Genomic DNA, 24,230 nt, shown 5'->3' with positions numbered 1-24,230 from the left:
AGTATAAGAAAATCACTACTTGATGAGGTGCCTGAGTGGCTCGGTCCGTTAAGCATCTGACTTTGGCTCAGGTCATGATCTCCTGGTTTGTGAGTTCGAGCCCTGTGTCGGTCTCTGTGCTGACAGCTCGGAGCCTGGAGCCTGCTTCTGATTCTGTCTCCCTATCTCTCTGCTCCTCCCCTGTTCACACTCTGTCTCTCTCTCAAAAATAAACATTTTTTAAGACAAATTAAAAAAAAAAAAAGAAGTTCACTACTTCATACCAGTGCACACCAACCAGAAGTCAAAAAGAAAAAGGAAAAAAAATCAACACTGTTGACAAGCATGTCCACAAACCAAAAACCTCCTACACTGCTGGTGGGTGTGAACGTTTGTACAATTTTTCAAACTCCTTGGGCACTATTTCCTAAAGGTGCAGAGATGTAAACCTGTCACCATTCAACTCCAATGTTACTTCTATGGCCAGCAGAAAGTTTTATGCATGCTAACAAAGCATGGTAGAAATTTACGTACAGCATTATTCTTAATAGACCCAAACTGAAAACCACCACTATCCTAATTAAAAGTGGAGTGACTGAGTTAATAGTTTCAAATGTATGCAGGAGAACCCTCTCTGCAGCAATGCCAATGAATGATCAGTAACGACATGCAGCAGTAAGTTCACAAACAACAGAAAAAATGACAAAAGCCAAATACAAAGAGTTCGTGCTCTATTACTTCCTTTGTATCAGTACTAAAGAGCCTAAAGTGACCTATGCTGTTCCATGTCACGGCATGCATGACCGTGATGAGGACTGACTGGTAAGGAGCACAAGGGGCTTCTGAGTCTGACAATATTTAATCTATTGAACTAAATACCTGGTACAGAGTGTGATCACTTTGTGAACTTTCCTTGAGCGACACACTTATGACAGGAGAATGTGCCTTTATATATTTTTAAAACATACTTTTATATATTTTTTTCTTTTAGAAAGAGAGACAGGGCACAAGGCTGCGAGAGGGGCAGAGGGAGAGAGAGAGAATCTCAAGCAGGCTCCACATTTATCATGCAGCTCGATTCTCTCTCTCCTTCTGACCCTCTATTCTCACACTCTCTCTCTAAAATAAATTTTTTTTAAATCAGCTAAAATTTTAATCTATGCTCTCCACTATCCGCTCCAGTCCAATCTGACCATTTCTCTCTGAAAATGTTTACTCATGCTCACCTCCCATGTTCCCATAACATCATACTTCACATGACTAACTACCACCTTCCTAAGGATGAAATGTGCCACAATCATAACTGGGTGTCCAAGGCTTTATTCATTTACTGAATTCTTCCTCTGATACCATTCTCTTTGGTGTCAGTGTTGAGCAGCCACAGGCTGACCCATTTCCAGGCTCCTTTTGCTTTAATTCCATGCCTACATCACTTCAGGGATATTTGCTGTAACAAATTTACATGACACTCCCAAAGAGTTCTGCATAATATCCAGATTGTTTCAGGATCTGATGATTGAAATTGCGTAATTTATGAACTCCTCCACTAAAATCATTAGCAAAACTTCAATAAGGATTTATAAGATAATGATATAATATTGCATTATGATTACTATTGTAACTTATTTTTCGCTTTAAAGGAGATGTTAAACATGTTCTGCTTACCATTATTAAGTTAGCCTCTCACAATTATACAGGACTCAGAGGTGAAGAAGGAATAACTGACATGAGGAGCATTATGGAAATTCCTACAATTTACACAATTCTCATAAAATGAGGGCATTTTATATTCCTTATACAGGGAAAGCAGACCATGGATACCCTGGGGTCTCGGCTCATGAGCAGAAAGGGACTGACAGCTGGGAAACACAGAGCGATCACTGAACTGGTGTTCACGAGGTACCAGGTGGGACAGTCAAAAACAGACAAAACAATTTGAAAGACCGACGAAAGGGTATTAAAGTAGACAAAGGTACACACCAGGAGGAAAATGGTTTTGGTGGCTGTGGACTCAGGGGATGATGTGGAGGAGACGCTGGTCCGATGAATGTGTTGGACCCTCTGCTTGTGCTGGTACAGAAGGAAAACCATAGAAATGCTGGCCCAGAGCATGAGCCCCACATACAACACATCAGGTAATGTTAACAACATTGTATTCAATGAATTTCTGGTTTTCTCATAACGAACAGCTGAACAGTACTCGAAACTTTTTCTGTTTGTGATATTATTCTTGTTCAAAGTGCTACCCATAACCACAGGATACATGATATTTATCAATATCTGCAAGACCCAGCATAGGACAAGTGAAGGGACAAGGCACTTGAGAGCTTTCTCTTTAAGCGCTGTCCATCTGGAGTTCTGGGGGCTGATCGTGATGGCCTGGAAGACACTCAAGAGGCAGGTCATGCCAATGGACACGCCCCTGCCCACACCACGAACATAGGGGAAGAATTTACATCCAAAATCACTGAACATGTTATACCACCCAAAAGTTGACAGGGTATGGTGTATTCCAAAAGAGACCAGGACCAAAATGTTGGCTACAATCAGGTTCTTGACAATCAAATCTGTGGGCCTTGGCCTACACCTAGTGAAAGAAAAAAGGACATAATGGTAAAGAAGAGACAAGTTCCCCAGGATTCCAACCACAGTCTGGATTAAGAAGATCACTCTTATTGCCAGATCCCTGGTGGCCATCCTGTCTGTCCTCAGTGACTGATACTTATCTTCTGGGCTAGAGGATCCTGCGTGGGAATAGGAGGCAGAGGCCAGACAAATCATGTCAACTGAAATCTGATATTCTCCACTCACCAACACTTCTTACTTTCAAATAATTACTTAAAGTTCTTCAGTCATTTGAGGCCTTCCAAGAGTTGCATGAACAACCATTACACAACACTTGCTATGTGTGAAACAATAGTATAACTACCACCCATGAAATAACTTATTTCTCATTAAATACATGAGGCAGGCACTGCTGCCTTCCTTAGAAACATAAGGACCACAGAAGAACAGAGAGGTTAAGTGCTTGTCTACATTCACTCATTAATTAGGGGCAGACAGGTGATGAGAACCTGGCTGTGCTGTGCAGAAAGTTAGTGCATTCAATTAATGATATACAAAAACACTGCTTAGCTGTGTTCTGTAAATAAACCAGATCTATATTTAGCTTTATGTTTACACTTTGCCATTTCAAGATAGATGGCGGTATTTACATGCAATTTTTGCTAATGAAAATGTTCCATTATTTATGAACACCCTTTCTATAAGCCACTATAAACCGTGAATACCACCCTAGAGATCTCAGAAAACTGTAGATGCACTGATTGCTGTCCAACAAAGCTGCAGGTTCCTGCCTCATGGAAACCTGGTTTTAATGAATGCAAGAAGGGCTCCATATTAGGAAGGCAACAGAAGGAATCATTGTTTTTTTCCAGAAACAAAAGTACTATTCCTAAGACCTTGGAACTCAAGACAGAAAACACTAGTTCCTGCTTAAACGATGTATACTGGAAACAAAATTACTACTATTTTCACAATCTATAGGTATCAATTTGTTAAAACCTCAGTTAAATAAAATTAGTAAAAGTTAAGCATGATTTGTGAAAGGTACTGAAATACAAGGGGCGCCTGGGTCAGTAAGTTAAGGGTCCAAAACTTGATCTCAACTCAGGTCTTGATCTCTGGTCCTGAGTTCAAGCTTGTGTTGAGATCTGTGCTGGGCATGAAGCCTATTTAAGGAAAAAGAAAAAGAAAAGAAAGACAGGACACATGCATAATGGAATGTCAGGCAAATACCTTGCGTGACTTGTAAGTGAAATAATCTTGGATTGGTTTTATAATATTTAATAGAGCAGAAATATCATAAGATACATTGGAGGCTAAGAATCTTGCAAGAAACTTACTAAGTTCTATTTTTCTTACGTGCTGCTTCCCTGTTAACTGGGAAAAGCCTCTCCATGTTTAATTCACAGACACTTCTTATATCTATTAAACACTTCAAATACCTGGAGTTAGAGAAAACAATTCTAAACCAGCACCTGTGATCACACAGAATGTTTATAGATTTTTTTTTAAGTTTTACTTATTTGAACAATTTCTACATCCCACATGGGGCTTAAACTCATGACCCCAAGATCAAGAGTCCCATGAGCTTCCAACTAAGCTACCCAAGTACCCCTTAGAGACACGGTTCCTACACACGATGATATGATACTAGAGATTCATCAAACTCTTTATTTCGAATCAAGGTTCTGAGGGCACCTTAGAAACCTCACAGTAATGTCTGTGGTCCCTGTAACACAGGATCAACAGCAGACTGTCTCCAGAACTACAGTACTTAAGTACATTAAAAATCACATTCCTGGGGCGCCTGGGTGGCGCAGTTGGTTAAGCGTCCGACTTCAGCCAGGTCACGATCTCGCGGCCCGTGAGTTCGAGCCCCGCGTCAGGCTCTGGGCTGATGGCTCAGAGCCTGGAGCCTGTTTCTGATTCTGTGTCTCCCTCTCTCTCTCTGCCCCTCCCCCGTTCATGCTCTGTCTCTCTCTGTCCCAAAAATAAATAAATGTTGAAAAAAAAATTTTTTTTAATAAAAAAAAAAATCACATTCCTTTGGAGAAATTGAATTACTACATTGTACACCTAAACTAATATAACTATATTAACTCTACATTAACCAACTAGAATTAAAATAAAAACTTAAAAAACACAGATTTCATGACCACTTGGGTGAAACCACATAATCACTGTCAGTGAGGATTACACTACACGCCTTAGGAGCCATCAGGGTTGGGTGTAGGTCTAGGACCCCATCTCTCTATACCAGCTCAGTTCCTGGCTCAGGAGGTAATCCAGCTTCCCATGTGGCTTTGGCACTGAGCCAGATTCAAACGCAGAAAACCCCCTTTGTTCAATCTGGTCACTTACCTGGACTCCTGACACAGTTCCTTCCCTTACAGAGTCTACCTCTCAGATGAACACAGAGAAAACCCATGAACTTCTTCCTGCTGCCTGCATGATGGGCTCCATGTTGATGGTCAGAGAAGTGAGTGCGTGTGCAAGATGGGCAACCGGGCCCTGAGATGTGTTTATTACTGTGTGACCGCCCCCCACCCCCACCTCACAACAGCAATTAGCATTTCACCTGAAGCAGCACTGGCAGTGACAGGTGTGGGACCTGAGAATATTTTTGCCAACTTTCTCCCCACTGGCCAATTACCAAGAACAACTACAAGTTTCTAGCTAGCACCTCTAGAGACCACTGGCATGTGGGAAAGGACGTAAAGCCTGAGGGAAAGAAGCCTGGGCAGGAGGGCACCGTGGGCCCGGGACAGAAAACGCTGGAGGGGAGAATGGGTATTTGTGAGACACGGAGCCCAGGTCAAGGGCTGGAGTGACAGGGTTGAGAGAGAGAAGTAAAGGTTTTCAAGTTATAAACAAATGGCCTCTCAGGGGGAAGAAAGGACGCAGCATTTGACCTGGATATCAGTATGAGTCTGAGAAAGACGTTTTCCCCTTTGTTCTTCAATTTTCCACCCATGTTCTCACTCTCTGGAAAAACATATTTTGTAAATACGCATTTTTTATGGCATCAACATACCCCTTCTTTTATGGTTTGTACTGTGTCCCATCAAACCAAATTCGCTGAAGTCTTAAGCTCCAGGACCTCAGAATGTCTCTTTATTTGGAAACAGGGTCATTGCACATGGAATTACTTAAGATGAAGTCATATTAGAGTAGGGAGTCTCCTAATCTAACATGACTGGTGTCCTTACAAAAAAGGGGGGCGTAAATTTGGGGAAAAAATGCACACGGGGTGAACACCACATGAACTTTGCTGCCACAATTCAAGGAAGCAGAAGTTGGATAGTGGCCTGAAAGGATTCCCCGAGGGCCTTCAAAGGAAGCACACCCCTGAGGACAACTTAATCTTCAACTTTTAGCTTCCAGAACCACCAGACATAAATGTCTGTTGTTTCAGCCAATCCTTGTAGGGTCCTTGTTATGGCAACCCCTGCAACTGTCACACCTTCCTTTTCACCTGCCTCCCCACGGGCAGAAGCACCTTCGAATGCAGAAAAGTCCCCCCTTCTATGTCCTTTTCCACAAGAGGGATTCATGACCAACACAAACAACTCTGATCTGAAGGTTATCATACTATGAGTTTCCCCTCCCCCGTCTTAGAGACATTGCTCTCCTAGAAACATCTCAAATCCTGCTACAGCACTGGGGACAGGACTGCACCAAGATCCTCCTACAAAACCAGGCACAGCAGACCCCTGTCACCTCCCCATGGGCCAGAGCTTGGGCTCCACTCTCAGAAATGAGTCCTGGAGACACAACAACTCACAAAATGCAGGTGGGGGAGGTGTGAAGCACAAGTAATGGTGTTTCTAAAACCCCCTGCTGATCCTAAGTGTGACACTGACAAAACAGTAATGGTTGGTGAGTTTAGATAAAGAGTCTGCTCTAGGGGCACCTGGGTGACTCAGTCAGTTAAGCATCCGACTTCTGCTCAGGTCATGATCTCGCAGTTTGTGAGTTCAAGCCCCACGTCGGGCTCAGACAGCTCAGAGCCTGGAACCTGCTTCAGATCCTGTGTCTCCCTCACTCTCTGCCCCTCCCCCACTTGCACCCTCTCATGCACTCTCTCTCAAAAATAAATAAACGTTAAAAAATTAAAAAAAAAAAGAGTCTGCTCTAGGTTTACATTTGCTCTCAGATTACATTTTCTCCTTTACATTTTCTGTTAAATTGTTCAACATGATAAGTAAACGTTAAATGAAAAGTTATGGCATGAGGGTACACAGATCCTGGGATATTGTATTTTACAGTCATTGCAAGGGCAATTTCGCAAGTATGCATGCACTGTGAGAACATGCAAAAATGGTGGAGGGATCATCCCATCTCAAGAACCAGTGAGACTATCCTCATGTGCACAAAGCAACTGGACCAACTACTGATACCCCATGATGTGTGGGATAACCAACATTTAACCCTTTTTTAAAAATTACAAAATATCATTATTTCTTCCTAATACTATAGGAATGTTGGATATTATTTCAAAAAAAAATAGAGAAAGTTGTTTTTTCATTTTTCTTCTAATTCCAATTAGTCAACATATACTGTTATATTAATTTCAGGTAGACAATATAGTGATTCAACACTTTCATCAAATACATGGTGCACGTAACAACAAGTGCACTCCTTACTCCCCACTGGGTCTTTAAAACATACCCCGCATCCAGCTCCCCTCTTGTAACCATCAGCGTGTTCTCTATACTTAAAGAGTCAGTGAGAAGCACCTCAGTGGTTCTGTCGGTTAAGCATTCAACTTTGGCTCAGGACATGATCTAACAGTTTGTGGGTTCAAGCCCACTGTCAGCCTCTGTGCTGACAGCTCAGAGCCTGGAGCCTGCTTCAGATTCTATGTCTCCCTCTCAATATGCCCCTTCCGGGCTTGTGTCCTGTCTATTTCTCAAAAATAAACAAACATTAAAATTTTTTTAATTAACAAAAAAAGAGTCAGAGAAAATTAAAGGTCTTTTCATCTTACCCAGATATTCACTATCAAGAATTTTTTTCATTTAACTCTTATACGCATAAAAACTTTTGCCTGTGTTTAGATAAAATGACTCATTAATAATCATCAGGGAATAAACTGAACTTTTTCGGGGAATATTGGAGAGCTATTTCTATTGCATAAAGATATCTCCTTTACAGACTAATGACCAATAAAAACTATTTGATTGTAAAGTATGGCCAGTATAACAATATTTATGTACACACTGAATCAAAACAGAGTATCTTCAAAAGTGTGTATTTATTTTTATGTCATTTCTGAGATAATATCAGATATACTCCAATGCTACGTTGAGAAACAAAATAAATCTAAATATGAAGAAAATCATTACATTTGGAGATGGAAATTGCATCAGTTTTGAATATCAACACCTCATGTTATTGTTTATCATTACATATGTTTCCATATTTATTATTTTTTTTAATTTTTTTTCAACGTTTATTTATTTTTGGGACAGAGAGAGACAGAACATGAACGGGGGAGGGGCAGAGAGAGAGGGAGACACAGAATCGGAAACAGGCTCCAGGCTCTGAGCCATCAGCCTAGAGCCTGACGCGGGGCTCAAACTCACGGACCGCGAGATCGTGACCTGGCTGAAGTCGGATGCTTAACCGACTGCGCCACCCAGGCGCCCCTATGTTTCCATATTTAAAGGCACACCTTGGAGGTCTGCACGTTTGGTTCCAGAGCACATTGAAAAAGCATATATCTCAAAAAAAATTCCAAGGAATTTTTCACCTCCCCATGCACATAAGTCATGTCCTCCCTGTACTGCAGTCTATTGAGTGTGCACTAGCATTATGTTTAAAAAACAACATGCATCATGTTTCAACCATACTTAGTTTCAGGAAAATGCTGACCATCATCTGAGCTTTTAGGGAGTCAGAAACTTTTTCCTGGTGGAGGGTCTTGTCGCCATGTTGAAGGCTGCTGACTGGTCAGGGTGGGCATTACCGAGCTTGGGGTGGAGGTGGCAATATCTTTCAAAAAGACAACAATAACGTTTGCTGCCTTGATTTCCTTTCACACCAATTTCTCTGTATCGTGTGATGCTGTCTCGTTGCATTTTAGCCACAGAACTGCTTTCAGAACTGGAGTCAATCCTCTCCAACCCTGCTGCTGCTTTACCAACTAGGACTATGTACCCTTCCACATCCTTTGGTGTCATTTCTACAATCCTCACAGCATCTCCACCAGGAGTCGATTCCATCTCAGTCCTCCAGAAGGAGCAACTCCTCATGCACTCAAGTTTGATCATGAGATTGCAGCAACTCAGCCTCACTGACAGACTCAACATCTAATTCAGATCTCTTGCTTCTTCCACCACATCTGCAGCCCACATTCATTCATTACATTTGCTGTCTTATATGGGCATGGTTCATGGCACCCCAAAATAATTCCAATAGTGACATCAAAGATCACTAAACATAGATAACTAGGAGAAAAAAATGACAGAGGGTAAGTCTGAACTCTTGTGACTATTACCAAAATGTGACACAGAGACACAAAGGGAGCAATGGTGTGAAAAACTGGTGCTGATAGACTTGCTCGAGGTAGGGTGCCACAAACCTTCCGTTTGCAAAAACCACAGATTCTGCAGCCATAAAGCAAAGTGCAACAAAATGAGGTGTGACCGTGGTAGCTTTCTGTTGTTGCTGGAACAAATTCCCATGAAATCAGCAGCTTCAAGCACCGCTCATTGATTTTGTCACAGGTCAGTAGGTGAGGAAGCCCAAATGTAGATGCTGGCTCTCCTGGGCTCTTACCTGGAGCCTGTGAAGAAGATTCACCTCCACAATGATTCACATTCTTGCCAGAGGTCCTTTCTGTGGACAATCACCTTGAGGCTCCCTCCACCCTGACAGCCAGTAACAGGCATATGAATCCCCTTCCTGTTTCAAATCTCTTCCTCTTGTTACATCTACAAGACTTCTTCTGATTTCAGGGGCATATGATAATTTGGTCCACCCAGACAATCCAGGATAATCTCCCTATTTTAAGTCAGATGACGAGTCTCTTAATTACATCTGCAAAATCCCTTTTACCATGTAAGGCAATTAAACGAAGGGATAACACCAGAAATGTGCTACTTCCTTAGGAGAAAAACAAAAATATTCTTAATTATAATTACATCCATAAGCCTGTTACCAGGGATTACTTTCAGATGGTTTCACACAAGAAAGAAACGTTACTTACACTTTTTCAATTCTGTTTTATGTTTTATTTCTTCTATATAGCATGCATTACATTTCAGATATATTCCACTAAAGAACAACTTCATCGAATCAGTTTTGGACAATGAATGTTCTTGAAGAGCTCAGTATCGGGAAGGGTCAGGCCTGCCACCTGCTGCCAACAATGAGTGCCTGGTACCAGTGAAGAGGCTCTCCTGCTGGATGCGCCCCAGACACACCCCACCTGAAATTCCCACAAAGGAGTGAAATAGGGATGAGTGCTGATTTCTCAACAGCCTACCTGTGGCCTTACAGTATGTTAAAAATTGTGTAGGGGCACCTCATACAAGCACAAGTTTTGCTTCATGGGATCAAAGGAAAAACCATCAATGAGTAATGTGTGACTCCATGAAAATGAGAGTATTAACCAGTGGGGAAATGAATCAGTGACCCCCAAGGTGCCACAAACCATTCCCTGAATCTCCATACCGATCCCCTCTGTATCTCTATTGCCCTTGAGAACTTCATCCGATAATTCCTTTTGTCTTGTCCATAGTTAAGATCGTACCCTATCACCCTCTACTTCCTTAATTTGCATTTTCCCTCCACCTCCACCAGACCCTTCTACCTCCATACCCCACCTCCAACCCTCACCCACTTAGAATAGCTTCCTTCTGCCCCATGCCATTGCTGTGACTTCAGCCAAACACTCCTGACTTCCACTGCCTCTGCCTTCCTCTGGACCTATATTTCCTCTCCTCCAGTGACCTCAGCCCAACTCCCTATCATTCTTACCCTTCCCTCAAAATCCCAGCCTTCAAATACTGAGTGTCATTACCTCCCTGTATTCCCCGATTCACAACCCTACATATGCTATTCTCCTTTGGGCCCCTTCGTGTACCCAAACACACTACTCCCCCCATTGATTTCATGACCCACAATGATCTTGTCTGCAGGAGCCCATTATCCCCGCTCTAAGGCTCCTGCTCCCCTTCAACACTAACTATCTCGACGCTAACTATCCCCAGGAAATTCATATCCCCAAATACATTGTAATAGAGTTTTCAGTTTCCTGTTTTTTGCTACCTTGGCCCAGTTTGGAGTCCCAGCCTGGAGGACAGTAGTCTCTCCTTCCTGAGCAACTGTTCAAGTCCACATAACCACCACCACTTTCATGGAGCTCTACTTCTGGCCACCATGAATCACCTCCAATCAGTCTGGGACCAACCACCAGCAAATGAGGAACGATCTTATGCCCCAGAACTTAAGGAATTCAATGTGCCAATAATCAGAGAGTCCAGAAACCCAACTAGCCCCACTCTCTTTACCATACATAAGCTGCCCCTCGACCTCCAGGGGAACACATGTGTGGCCTCCCTGTCTTCTGGAGTCAAGCTGCCTTTCATCTGAGTGTCACTGTGTTGTGTCCAAATATCAAAAGAATATTTCAGATTTGAAGGCAATGGGGCTGCTACATCTGCACCCCAGTGATCGCCAGAGTTGATTCCACTCATCTGGCTGGCTACGCGGGTGACCCGTTCCTCCCTTGCCACTGCATGTGCATCCCTCCCAAAGCTGTGTAATGGGTGGAGGAGGATGACCTTCCCTGATAAAGGAGGACCTCTCTTTGGTCAAGAGGATGCAAGTAGCTGCACTCTTTGCTGGACCCTCAACACAAACCCTCAAGATCCATTAGTAACAGAATGTACGGGGCGTCAAGGTTCATAGATTCCAGATACATCCAAATGAGGTGCGGCATGGGCAGTCTGCATTTCTTATGAAATGAAATGAAATAAACCATTAATAAAGTAAATAAAATCAGTTAAATAAAACAGAATAAAAGAAAAGAATCTTCCATTCTTATAAATATATTCCCCTTCCTTTGCTATACTCCTTCACCCACTGTGGACAGGAACTCTGTGCCTCTTACCCAGTGATACTCCTCACTCACTTGTGTGCACTTTTCCCCCCAGTTATCTTTTGTTTTCATCAGATCTGTGCACCCTTTCCTCACAGACTCCAATAGGTGCTACAAGCTAATCGTTTTGCACACCTTGTCCCATTGTACCATATGGCCCAGCGATGTCCTTAAAACATGCCATATATTTTATCCCCGTGCATATTTATCCCCTGATCTCCCACAACCACATTCCATGCTGTCTGCACCCCATTCTCCGGTACCCCCTTTCCCAGTGCTCTATTTCTAACACAGCTCACAGACCCCACACAGTGAAAGTTTCTCGCCACACTCCACACCTCAAGTGGCAAAGCTCTGAGCACTGTTTAAATGTTGAAGACATTAAATGTTGCCATTGTGGGCTTGGTGACAGGGAGTCTCAGAGGCAATTAGGATCCTCTTGTTTTGCCTCACAGGTCTGGAGATATGCATGAAACTTTTCTCTACAAACATGTTACTGGAATACATATCCACCTGGTGACTTAGTAACTGTGGGCAAGTGAGGGTGACAGTGACATCTGTGTGGGTAGGTGCACTGTGTGTCAGAACGTAGACATGTGCATGAAGTCAGCGCATGTGTATGAGAAGGACTTATTTCAGTACACGTTTCAGCATGTTTCAGTCAGTGAGTGTGCATACGTGCATTTGTACATATGTCTGAGCCTCCACAGTGTGTGCATTTCTGTGGTTGATGAATGGGTTGTGAGCCATATGGCTGTTTTCCCTGATGTGGCAAGTAGGGTGTGAGTAAAGAAAAATTCGTCTCTTACCAAGGGAGGTCAATGGATCAAAAGGAAAATAAGCAATTTAGTACAAAATTATGAAGATATATGTATTGACTTTTGAGGACAGATTAGCTGTTTCTTTGAAACCATCCCACCTCACCCTGCTTCTTCCAGTGGTGGGCTTCTTCCCAGTTATACTGTTGCAGATGATCATGTACTTTCCATTAGGTAGATGCCCAGACAAACATGTGTGTTTTGTTGTGAGAGAGTCCTGGGCAGAATCCAGGAAGTGATTTGTGTAGAGAAGAATTAGCCTAACCTAAGGGAGTTCTGGCGTTTGCCCTCTGCTACTGGAGTCGATCTCTAATCGTTTGAATCTCATGCCTGATAGGGGTGTCTTTGTTTGCTTGAAGGTTTGACCACCAGGCTATCTAACAATGAGGTTTAGGATGACCCTTTGGGCCCAAAGTACCATGTCAGTCTCTGGAAGGGCTAGAGGCTAAAGGTATCAGTTCACCTTCGGGACAGAATGGACAGTGAGGTCAGCCATGCAGAAGGTAAATGGTACAGTTGTAGTAATACCGCTGGGCATCAAGGCTTGTGAGAGCCACCCTCGCTGGCAATACCCCATGAGTGTTATCCCATATGGACCCCAGAAGGTAACACTCCATGACTCCAGACATTGGACAACAAGGGGATCCACACTGGGTACATTTCCTGGACTCTGCCCCATGTGTCTCTTCCCTGTCTAATGTTCACCTGTTCACTTTCCCTGTAATAAACCACAACAGTCAGTAGAACTGCTCTCAGTGAGTTCTATGAGTCCTTCTAGAGAAGTATGGAAACTGAGCATGGTTTTCAGAAGATCCAAACTTACTCTTGGTGTCAGCACTGAGTGTGGTCTTGTGTGCACAGCAGTCCCTTTAACTCCTCTGTTGAGATAAAACTCTCAGGGGGAAGGCAGGGTAGACGTACACAAAATGTTACATTTCTCTGTTGCAAAATTTGAAGAATCATTTTGACTCTTATACTTTATGTTTCTTCTTTAATTAGAAATTAATTACATGAGGGGCGCCTGGGTGGCTCAGTCGGTTGAGCGTCCGACTTCGGCTCAGGTCATGATCTCGCGGTCTGTGGGTTCGAGCCCTGCGTCGGGCTCTGTGCTGACAGCTCAGAGCTTGGAGCCTGTTTCAGATTCTGTGTCTCCCTCTTTCTCTGACCCTCCCCTGTTCATGCTCTCTCTCTGTCTCAAAAATAAATAAATGTTAAAAAAAAAAAGAAAGAAATTAATTACATGATCAGTGAGTGCCCTTAGGAAATTTCAGCATAAGGAAGTCTAGAGAACTCTGCTAAGCATTCACTATAGTTGAATGAAGAAAGTAGCTTTGGCTTCAATGACACTTCAGAGATGGATACAATCTGCCTGTGAAACCATCTGATCCTGGTGCTTTTACTCGTGGTGGACATTTCTTCAACATTTATTTCTATGGATTTTGTTTGTTTAGACTTACTAGCACAGCTAGAATTGATATCGTTAAAGTATATTTTCCCAGAAATTTCTAGATCATTTCCAAATCCATTAGCATTTAGCTCTATTAATGTGCCCAATAATTTCTGAAGTAAATGAATGATATCAAGTTTTTGCTTTTACTCTTTTCTCATTAGAAAGCTTTTCAAGTTTTTGCTTTTACTCTTTTCTCATTAGAAAGCTTTTCAATTAGCTTGTCTGATATCACTTATCCTGAATACTTCAGCAATGGTGCAACTTAGGGATTGAAAATTAAGAATGGCATATATTTGGTGTAGCGCTTCTCAAGGAAGCGGTGAATCCAGTGAGATATACCTGCTTGGCTGCCAGTCCCCCATGAGTCAAACTTCAGTAATTCCTGCTCCTTTCCTAGGAGACCCTGCCTGCTATAGGGATCATCAAAAATGAAGAGGCTCTCTCAAACACTCCAGTGGTCTATTTGAAGATACTCAGAAGGAACTTTTAATTGGTCTTTATAATTGGCAACTGGGAAACAACTTATTCATGAGTGTCCTCAGCTGCATACGGCTGAACTGTCATTGTGTGTACAGGAGAAATGATAATTACACTTCCAGGGGAGGTGAGGTCACAGATTCACAGACCTTTATCTGAGTCTGGCTGCCTCCTGTCCACATGTCCTGGCTGTTGTGATTCACGCAGAGCCAACAGTCCTGACAACAGGGAAGAGTCCAGTGAGTACTTCTACTTCAGTCTGAGAGGCACAGTGTACAAGGAAATGTAGTCTGAGTAAGTACCTGTGTGTCCAGAAGGATTCTCTTGTGGTAGAAATAGATCCAATGGCAAAGCTAGAGAAAGGGGAGGAAAACTTCCTCAGTTGTGAGCTGAGTAAGTGAAGACAGATTCCCGATGACTCTTAAAATAATGTAATGATATCCTCACTGAGGATGACTGTTGGTGAGGAATACCAGTGATAATAAAATGGGTTTTCTTAGCCACCGAAAGACTTTAGTTAAGAAACTGATGTTTTGCCCACATGTCCTTACATGAACCACAGCCGACATTCACTGTACTATGAGTGATGTGCTCATAATGCCTTTATGCAAATAATGAAGAGTCGGATGGAACTTTAAGAATAACTTCACATTGTGCAGAAACCATCTAAGTGACTTTATTTCTAGAATAAACCAAGCATGTGTAAAAAGTCTAGCTCTGGGTTTGTGATGCTGGTACTTCTATCTGCTCCTGCTTCTTCAAGTCTCCGACACTCCCACAGAAGCAAACCAACAAACTGGCTGTTGATGTCAAAACCTTCAACGAACCTTTTGTTCACAGGAATGATTGTTGCTATAATTTAAGGGAAAATGTACTGAATGATACAATAGCTTCCATGGATTTGGCAATAGCAATCATCTTCTCATCACAGACGATAGTTGGAATCCTGGGAAACTGCGCTCTTCTTTTCCATTATCTCTTCCATTACCACACTGAAGGGAGGTTGAGACCCACAGATTTGATTCTCAAGCAACTGATTATAGCCAACTCCCTATCGATGCTCTCAAAAGGAGTCCCCCATACACTGAATGCTTTTGGGCTGGAATATTTCTTCCATAAATTGGGATGCAGACTTCTTTTATATGTTCAGAGAGTGGGCAGGGGGGTGTCCATTAGCAGCATCTGCCTCTTGAGTGTCTTCCAGACCATCATGATCAGCCCCATGAACTCCTGGTGGAAGGATCTTAAAGTCAAAGCTCCAAAGTATGTTGGTTTCTCCATTACCCTCTGCTGGATCACACACATCATGGTAAATTTTATCATTCCTGTTTATGGGTTGTATGTGTCTGAGAAACAGAGCAGCAAAAACATAACAAAGAAAAGGGATTATGGATACTGTTCTATTTCTGATCCTGAGACAATCACAGGGCCACTTTTTGTAGTACTGATAATATTCCCTGAAGTTTCACTTTCTGGGCTGATGATCTGGGCCAGCGGCTCCATGGTCTTCATCCTGAACAAACACAAGCAGCGCATCCAACACATTCACAGCACTGTTTCCCCCAGATCCTCTGCTGAGTCCAGAGCCATCCAGAGCACCCTTGTCCTGGTGAGCACCTTTGTGTCTTTCTACTTCCTCTCCTCCATCTGTCATGTTGGCATTGCTCTTATTTATAATCCCACTCGGTGGTTAGTAAACACCTCTGCCCTAACTTCTATGTGTTTTCCAACTTTCAGTCCCTTTCTGATCATGACACGAGACTCCACAGTACCCAGGCTCTGCTTTCCTCACATAAGAAACACAAAATCTCCTAACCTTACCAAAAAATGTAAAGTGTGTGTTTTTGCACAGAATTCAGTTTTTTATTTTCCTAAGACTTGAAAAGTCAATATAGCATTGTTTTAAAAATCATTTTCTAGTTTCTCCATTTGCTTTTGAGAGAGAGAGAGAGAGAGAGAGAGAGCCAGTACAAGTGAGGGAGGGGCAAGGAGAGAGGGAGAGAGAGAATCCCAAGCCAGAAGCAGGCTCTGCACTGTCAGCACAGAGCCTGATCCAAGGCTCAAACTCACAAACCATGAGATCATGACTTGAGGTGAAATCAAGATGCTCAACAGACTGAGTCACCCAGGCACCCCAAAAAGTCAATACAGCATCTTAAAGCATAGCTGCATGTCTTTCTATGGTGGACCCTATGTAGGAACATGTTAACATTATTTGTTCTTCCAATCAATGAGTGTAGAATGTCTTTCCTTTTCTTTGTGCCATCTTCTATTTCTTTCATCAATGTTTTACAGTTTTCAGAGTGAAAGACTTTTTTGCCTCTGGTTAGGTTTATTTGTAGGTGTCTTATTAGTTTGGGTACAATTGTAAATGAGAATGTTTTCATTTTTAAAGTTCGTATTTAATGGGACACATGGGTGGCTCAGTTAAGCCTCTGACTCTTGATTTTGGCTCGGGTCATGATCTCGTGGTTCATTTGATCGAACCCCACATCAGCCTTTGTGCTGTCACCAGGAGAACTACTTGGGATTCTCTCTCTCATGCTCTCCCTTTCTGCCCCTTCCCCACTTGTGTTTGGTCACATGTGTACGCTTGCTCTCTCTCTCTCTCAAAATAAATAAATGAAACTTTAAAGTTTGTATTTAACTTCCAGTTAGTTAACATACAGTGCAATATTAGTTTCAGGTGTACAATATACTGATTCAACACTTCCATACAACACCTGGTACTGATCACAAAATTGCATACCTTGCTCCCCATCACCTATTTAACCCACCCCCCTCCCACTTCCCCCTGGTAACCATCAGTTTTTCTCAATAATTAAGAGTCTGTTTCTTGGTGTACTCCTCTCTCTCTTTTTCCCCCTTTTGCTCACTTATTTTGTTTCTTCAATTCCACATACAAGAGGCAGTTGGGTGGCTCAGCTGACTGAGCCTCAGGCTCTTGATATTGACTCAGGACATGATCTCACAGTTCGTGAATTCAAGGCCCATGTCGGGTTCTGTGCTGATAGAGGGGAGCCTGCTAGAATACTCTCTCTCTCTGACCCTTCCCTACTTACACACTCTGTCCCTCTCTCAAAATAAATTAATAAACTTAAAAAAAACTATTAAAATTCCACATCAAAGTGAAATAATATGGTATTTGTCTTTCTCTAAATACCTTATTTCATTTAGAACAATACTCTCCAGAGGCATCCATGTTGCGGCAAATGGCAAGATTTCATTCTTTTTTATGGCTAAATAATATACATATCTTTTTTATCCAGGCATCCGATGATGGACATTTTGGCTGTTTCCATAATTTGGTAATTGTTGACAATGCTGTTATAAACATTGAGGTGCATGGAATCCTTTGAATTAATATTTTTATATTCTTTTTTTTTTTTTTATTCTTTGAGTAAACACCTAGTGGTGCAATTGCAGGGTTGTAGCTAGAGACGAGGGAAATTGTTTGCTTAAGTTCTCTTTCCGCTGTTTCATTATTCATCTATATAAAAAGGCAACAGATTTCTACACATTGATTTTGTAACCTGCAACATTACCAAATTCATTTATCACTTCTAGTAATTTTTTGGTGGAGTCTGCCATATGATACACACATATACACACAGAGAATGGAATATAAATAGCCTTCTATAACAACGAAATTATGGTAGAGGCTACAACCTGGATGAACCTGAAAGACATGCTATATCCAGTAAGTCAGACACAAAAGGATAAATAAGGTATGATTCCACTTAAACAAAGTACCTAGAGATACCAAATTTATAGACACACAGTAAAATCATGCTTGTTGGCAACTGGGGGAGGGAAGATGGGAAGTTATTGTTTAAAGGGTATGGAGTTTTAGATTTAGATGATTTAAAAATGCTGGAAAAGGATACTGATGATGATGGCACAATACAGGAATACCACTGAAGTATACAATTAAATATGGTAAAAGTGTTACATATATTTTATGTTATGTATATTTTACCATAATAAAAAAGGCACAAAACCACAATGAGATACCCCATTATACCTACTACAATGAGTATAATTTAAAAAAACAACTTGGGGCGCCTGGGTGGCTCAGTCGGTTAAGCGTCTAACTTCGGCTCAGGTCATGATCTCGCAGTCCATGAGTTCGAGCCCCGCGTCAGGCTCTGTGCTGACCGCTCAGAGCCTGGAGCCTGTTTCGGATTCTGTGTCTCCCTCCCTCTGACCCTCCCCCATTCATGCTCTGTCTCTCTCTGTCTCAAAAATAAATAAACATTAAAAAAAATTCTTTAAAAAAACAACTTAAAGATAACACATGTTGGTGAGGATGTAGAGAAAATGGAACCCTCATATGTTACCAGAAGGATGGAAAATGGTGCAGCCACTATGGAAAATGCAGTGGCAGTTACTCTGTAAGTTAAACAAGGACTTACCAGGTGACCCAGAAATTCCACTCCTATGTATGTAAGTCTAAAGAAATGAAGGGGTCAAGGGGGTCAAAGATACAAACTTCCAGGTATAAAATAAATAAGACATTGAAATGTAATGTATCACATGGTGACTATGGTTAACACCATATGGCTTATTTTAAAGTGGTTAAGGAGCACCTGGGTGGCTCACTCTGTTGAGCACCCACTTTGGCTCAGGTCATGATCTTGCAGTTCTTGGGTTCAAGCCCAGCATCAGGCTCTCTGCTATCACCAAGGAGCCCACTTCGGATCCTCTGTCCCCTCTCTCTCCTCCCTCCCCCACTAACCCTCTCTCTCTCTCTAAAATAAATAAAACATTAAGAAAAATATTAAAGTGGCTAAGAGACTAGATCTTAGAAGTTCTCATCACACACACACACTCACACACACTCACATACATACACACACACACACACACACACACACACAAATAAAATCTGAAACTATTATAATGGTATATGTCAATTATTCTTCAGTACAAAAGAGAATTGAAATAAAAGTTCCAAAAGAGATATACAAACATGTTCACAGCTGCACTATTCAGAAAAGCCAAAGGAGGAAACAAAATGTGTAAACATACAATGAGAATATTGTTCAGCCATTAGAAGGACTGAAATACTGACATATAGTACAACATGCATCAACCCTGAAAACACTATGCTAAGGGAAAGACACCAGAAGCTAAAGGCCACATATTACGTGATTCGATTTATAGGAAATATGCAAAAGAGTCAAATTCAAACAGATGGACAACACATCAGTAGTTCCCACAATGTGGGAGGTCGGAATGTGCGTGAATGGCTAATGGGTGGCGGATGTCCTCTTGCAGAGATCAAAATGTCAGGGATGGAGGAGCTTGGGAACTCATGACAGCGTAGGAGGAGATCACCACATCCCACATTTACAACTAGACAACATGCACATCCAGGTCAATATATCAGAGAGCGATCCGAAGACTGGCAGAGCAATCTCCACAAGTAAATATAAAGAAGGTACATTTGAAAGACTAGGAAGGCCACAAAGGCAGAAGGAGGCTGCTGACAGAACAGAGTGAGCTCCGCTCACAGGGAGGACAGAGAAACAGGCCCTCACACTGGCGTGTTCACATCGGTCAGACTAATCCCCATAACGTCTGGCTTTAAAAACCAGAGGGGCTGAATTCTGTGAGTTTGTAAAACCCAGTGGGACTTGAAGGCTGGAGCTTACACAGTCAGCTCACTCAGCCCTGGGTGAGCTGGGGGGTGAGTAATGGCTGAGTCCCAGCCATTAAACAGATAGCAGCCTGCACAGAGAGGCACACGAACATGGCAGTTTACCCACTGCCAGGGGAAAAGGGAGGCAGATCTGTTCATAGTGATTTCAGAGCAGGTCGGGGGACCTCTTTAAACATGAGGTAGCTGGCAGCTGTCATTTTCCTCTCCCACCCACCAGTTAAACACAGAGCCACCCGCAGGAAGCAGGGCTGCACAGACACTTGTAACCTCAGCCAAGGGCTCAGGGCAAATTTTGTTAAAGTTGCCCACAGACCCACACAGAGGCAGCACCCAGTCACACACCCTCAGTCACTGTCCCACACTGGAACCACCCCCCTGTGCCCGACAGTGCTGGTACACAGCCTCCAGCTGTCACCATGCTCAGTGGGACCTGACATAGGACTGGAGGCCCAGGGCAAATTTGCTACCACCGGTGCCTGGCTCCCAAATTCCCTGGCAGGCACTTCCCCTCACAACTGGCCTCCAGGGCCCCACTAACACCACAGAGAGCAAGTACAGTCCACAACAGGCAGAGAGTCAGTGCCCACAACCACACGGAAAGGAAAAGTGAACCAGACACAACAGCAGGGGGTCAGCGATACGCATAAGATACTCTCCCAAAGTGCCAGGTTCTGGTTAGGAGAGGACACTGCACCATGGGCAAACTCCAGAACCTCCTCTCCATACGTCACTACTTTCAAGAGCAGAAGACACAGTTGACTTTCCTAACACACAGAAACAGACACAGAGAGGCAGTAAAATGATGAGACAGAGATAACTATCGCAAACAATATAACAGGACAGGCCACCGCCAGAGATCTAAGCAAAACAGATACAAGTAACATACCTGATAGAGAACTGAAATCAATGGTCATAAGAATACTCACCGGACTTGAGAAAGACCGGAAGACACGAGTGAGACCCTTAATACATATTGAAAGAACAACACAGCAGGGACAAAGGGCTCAATAAACACATCAGAGGGGCACCTGGGTGGCTCAGTCAGTTGAGCATCTGACTTCGGCTCAGTTGATGAGTTCGAACCCCGCATCAGGCTCTGTGCTGACAGCTCAGAGCCTGGAGCCTGCTTCAGATTCTATGTTTCCCTCTCTCTCTGACCCTCCCCTGTTCATGCTCTGTCTCTCTCTGTCTCAAAAATAAATAAACATTAAAAAATGTTTTTTAAATAAAAATAAACACATGAGAAACACATCTGGTGGAAGGAATAGCAGGATTGAAGAAGCAGTGACCTAGTGACCTAGAATTAGTGACCTAGAAGACAGAGTAATGAAAAGTAAAGCTGAACAAAAGAGACAAAAAGATTTATACAAAACAAGAGCAGACTTAGGAACTCAGTGACTCCTTCAAACATAATAATATTTGTATTACAGGACTCCCAGAAGAAGACAGAAAAGGGAGCAGAAAATTTATTTGAAGAAATAATTACTGAACATTTCCCTAATCTGAGGAAGGAGAGAGACATCCAGGTCCAGGAGGCACAGGGAACTCTCATCAAAATGAATAAAATCAGGGGGAGTGGGTGGCTCAGTTGGTTAAGCGTCTGACTCTTGACCTTGGTGCAGTTCATGATATCACAGTTCATGGGGTCGAGCCCCACATCGAGCTCCTTGCTGAGGGCATGGAGCCTTCTTGGGATTCTGTTTCTCCCTTTCTCTGCACCTCACTTGCTCTCTCTTGGTCTCTCTCTCAATATAAATGAAGAAACTTTTCAAAAAGTCAATAAAAGCAGATCCACCCCAAGACCTGTTGTAATTAAATTTGCAAAATATACTGATAAAGAAAGAAATCTTACCTAAAGGGCCACAAGACAAAAGAAGTCATTAACTTATGAGAGGTAACCCATAAGGCAGCAGGAGATTTTTCAACAGAAACTTGGCAAGCCAGAAGGGAGTGGCCTGATGCATTTAAAGTGCTGATTTGCAAAGTCCACAGCCAAAAATATTCCATTAAAAAGGCTATCATTCAGAATAAAAGGAGAGACAGAGTTTCCCAGACAAACACAAACTAAAGGAATTTGTGATCATTAAACCAGTATCCTGCAAAAAATATAAAAGGGGAACACTGAGAGCAATGGAGAGATCCTAAGTGACAGTATAAACGTAGGGAGCACAAAAGCAGTAAAAATGAATATTTCTCTAAAAAGTCAATCAAAGAACTCACAAACAAATTGATATAAATATAATAACATATGCCTAAAATCTGGGGAGGACATAAGAAAAGGAGCAGGGGCATCTGGGGCTTGACAATAGTCTATTTACTGAACAAAATGCCAAGTACACAACTGTGATCACTTTGTGAACTTTCCTTGAGCTACATACTTATTACCAGTGATTGTGCCTTTATATTTTTTAAAAGATTTTTTTGTAATTTTTTAGAGAAACAGAGAAAGAGAGAGACAGAGAGACAGATAGATGGAACTCACAAGCCAGGGAGAGGGCCAGAGGCAGAGAGGAGAGAGAGAGAGAGAGGGAGAGAGAGAGAGACAGAGAGAGAGAGAGAGAGAATCTCAAGGAGGATCCACATTCAGTGTGGAGCTCAATGGGGGACTTGATCCCATAACCCTGGGATCAGGACCTGAGCCAAAATCAAGAGTCGGACACTCTACCGACTGAGCCACCCAGACACCCCAGGCCTTTGTATTTTTCAAATGAATCTCACCATTCAAAAGACGGGATATGCTAAATAGAACAGTGTTGTTCTTGTACTGGAAAGGCAGTGTTGCACACTACATAATGCAATGACATTGTGCTTAGCTTTTAAATGTATGCTAAAATTTCTAGGTAAAACTAAGGAGCAATATTACAACAATGATACAACTTCCCAAAGAGTACTCAATTATTGTATAGAATTATAACGTCAAATTATATTCAAATATTCATACAAAAACACAGATGAAAAGAGAAAATAAACCCCATTGAAACCAAATGTCAAACTGTTATATTAACCTTAAATAGACTAATTTATCCCTTTATTTTCTTTCACAGAAAATACTCATTTATTGGAAAATAATGTTTGTTTCATGATGAGAGTCAAAAAATAACACCATAAGCAACGTGAAACCTCTGGCGCTGCTTCTGTAAGGAAACAGCTGAGAGGCTTCTGTGTCACTTTGGGAGCAGGCCATCCTCAGGATCTCTGCGCTCCTGTGACAGCTGTGACACAGCATATATGGGCGGTATGTGGCTCCGGTCCTGCTGGAGGCCCAAGGAGCCTACATGGTCCACACAAGATCCTCTGGCCAACAGCATCACAGAGAATTTGAGGGCAGCAGGGAACCACTTCTGAGAAGGGACAGCAGGGGACAGCCTTGTCCCGCCTAACACTGGAGTGTAGACCAGTCTCTTAGACTCATGGTCCTGCTGGAGGAGTGGATGCCCACTGGCCTCGTGCTCAGTTTGTTGCCCAAATGTCTCAGCCAACAAAAACCCGAGACTCTTCCCAGGACAACTTGACCCACCAATTCTCACTGGTGTGGCCAAAGACAAGAAGGAAGTATCTGTGGTCTCAGCCCCTAAAGGCTGCTGGCTGAATCTTTGCACTTCAAATCCTGTCCGTACTGGAGAAAGCAGCCAGGGTGAGCACCTCAAGCAGTAGTTCGGAACCACAGAAGAAGAGCAAGATGCTGTTCATGATGCCTTCCAGGAGGAGCATAGAGGTCTCTAGTCCACATAAATAGAATGGATCCATGTCCCTCCCTTTCAAATGGCTCTCCCTTCAGGGCTCCCAATGGAGTGGAATTCTCCACCATAAACTATTCTCTTCACTTTGGAGACTCAAGTGTGCACCTCCAAAAACTCTTTCTTGCCATTATTGTCAAATCACCTTCACAAAGGAGAGAAATTTTTCTTCTCCAGATGCCAATTCCATGGAACTCCTGGCTTTGAAGATTGTCACAATCACCTGACGATGGAAAAGAATCAGCTAGGGGCGCCTGGGTGGCTCAGTCAGTTAAGCGTCCAACTTCAACTCAGGTCACGATCTCGCGGTCCATGAGTTAGAGCCCCGCGTCAGGCTCTGGGCTGATGGCTCAGAGCCTGGACCCTGCTTCAGATTCTGTGTCTCCCTCTCTCTCTGCCCCTCCCCCGTTCATGCTCTGTTTCTCTCTGT

At 42.7% G+C, this 24,230-nt stretch overlaps 2 protein-coding genes across 2 annotated transcripts; one reads left to right on the top strand and one right to left on the bottom strand.

Annotated features, from left to right (window-relative positions):
- Nucleotides 1-1,734: 1,734 nt before the first annotated feature.
- On the bottom strand, nucleotides 1,735-2,760 carry LOC125153782 (vomeronasal type-1 receptor 4). Its single transcript, XM_047837303.1, has one exon. It carries the CDS (start codon nucleotides 2,758-2,760, stop codon nucleotides 1,735-1,737), a length of 1,026 nt encoding a protein of 341 aa, XP_047693259.1.
- A 12,217-nt stretch (nucleotides 2,761-14,977) lies between these two features.
- LOC125152595 (vomeronasal type-1 receptor 4-like) lies at nucleotides 14,978-23,717 on the top strand. Its single transcript, XM_047834666.1, has 3 exons — nucleotides 14,978-14,986; nucleotides 15,162-16,227; nucleotides 23,539-23,717. Exons 1-3 carry the CDS (start codon nucleotides 14,978-14,980, stop codon nucleotides 23,715-23,717), a joined length of 1,254 nt encoding a protein of 417 aa, XP_047690622.1.
- Nucleotides 23,718-24,230: the final 513 nt, after the last annotated feature.

This window comes from Prionailurus viverrinus, chromosome E2 (assembly GCF_022837055.1).
Source record: "Prionailurus viverrinus isolate Anna chromosome E2, UM_Priviv_1.0, whole genome shotgun sequence".
NCBI classification, from domain to species: Eukaryota; Metazoa; Chordata; class Mammalia; order Carnivora; family Felidae; genus Prionailurus; species Prionailurus viverrinus.
This window is presented reverse-complemented; position numbering and strand designations above follow the sequence as displayed.

Coding starts and splice junctions, on each gene's coding strand:
- LOC125153782 (XM_047837303.1), bottom strand. CDS start 2,760: ATGATTTGTCTGGCCTCTGCCTCCTATTCCCACGCAGGATCCTCTAGC.
- LOC125152595 (XM_047834666.1), top strand. Junction 16,228..23,538: donor TCCTAACCTTACCAAAAAAT/GTAAAGTGTGTG, acceptor CAAATGTCTCAG/CCAACAAAAACCCGAGACTC.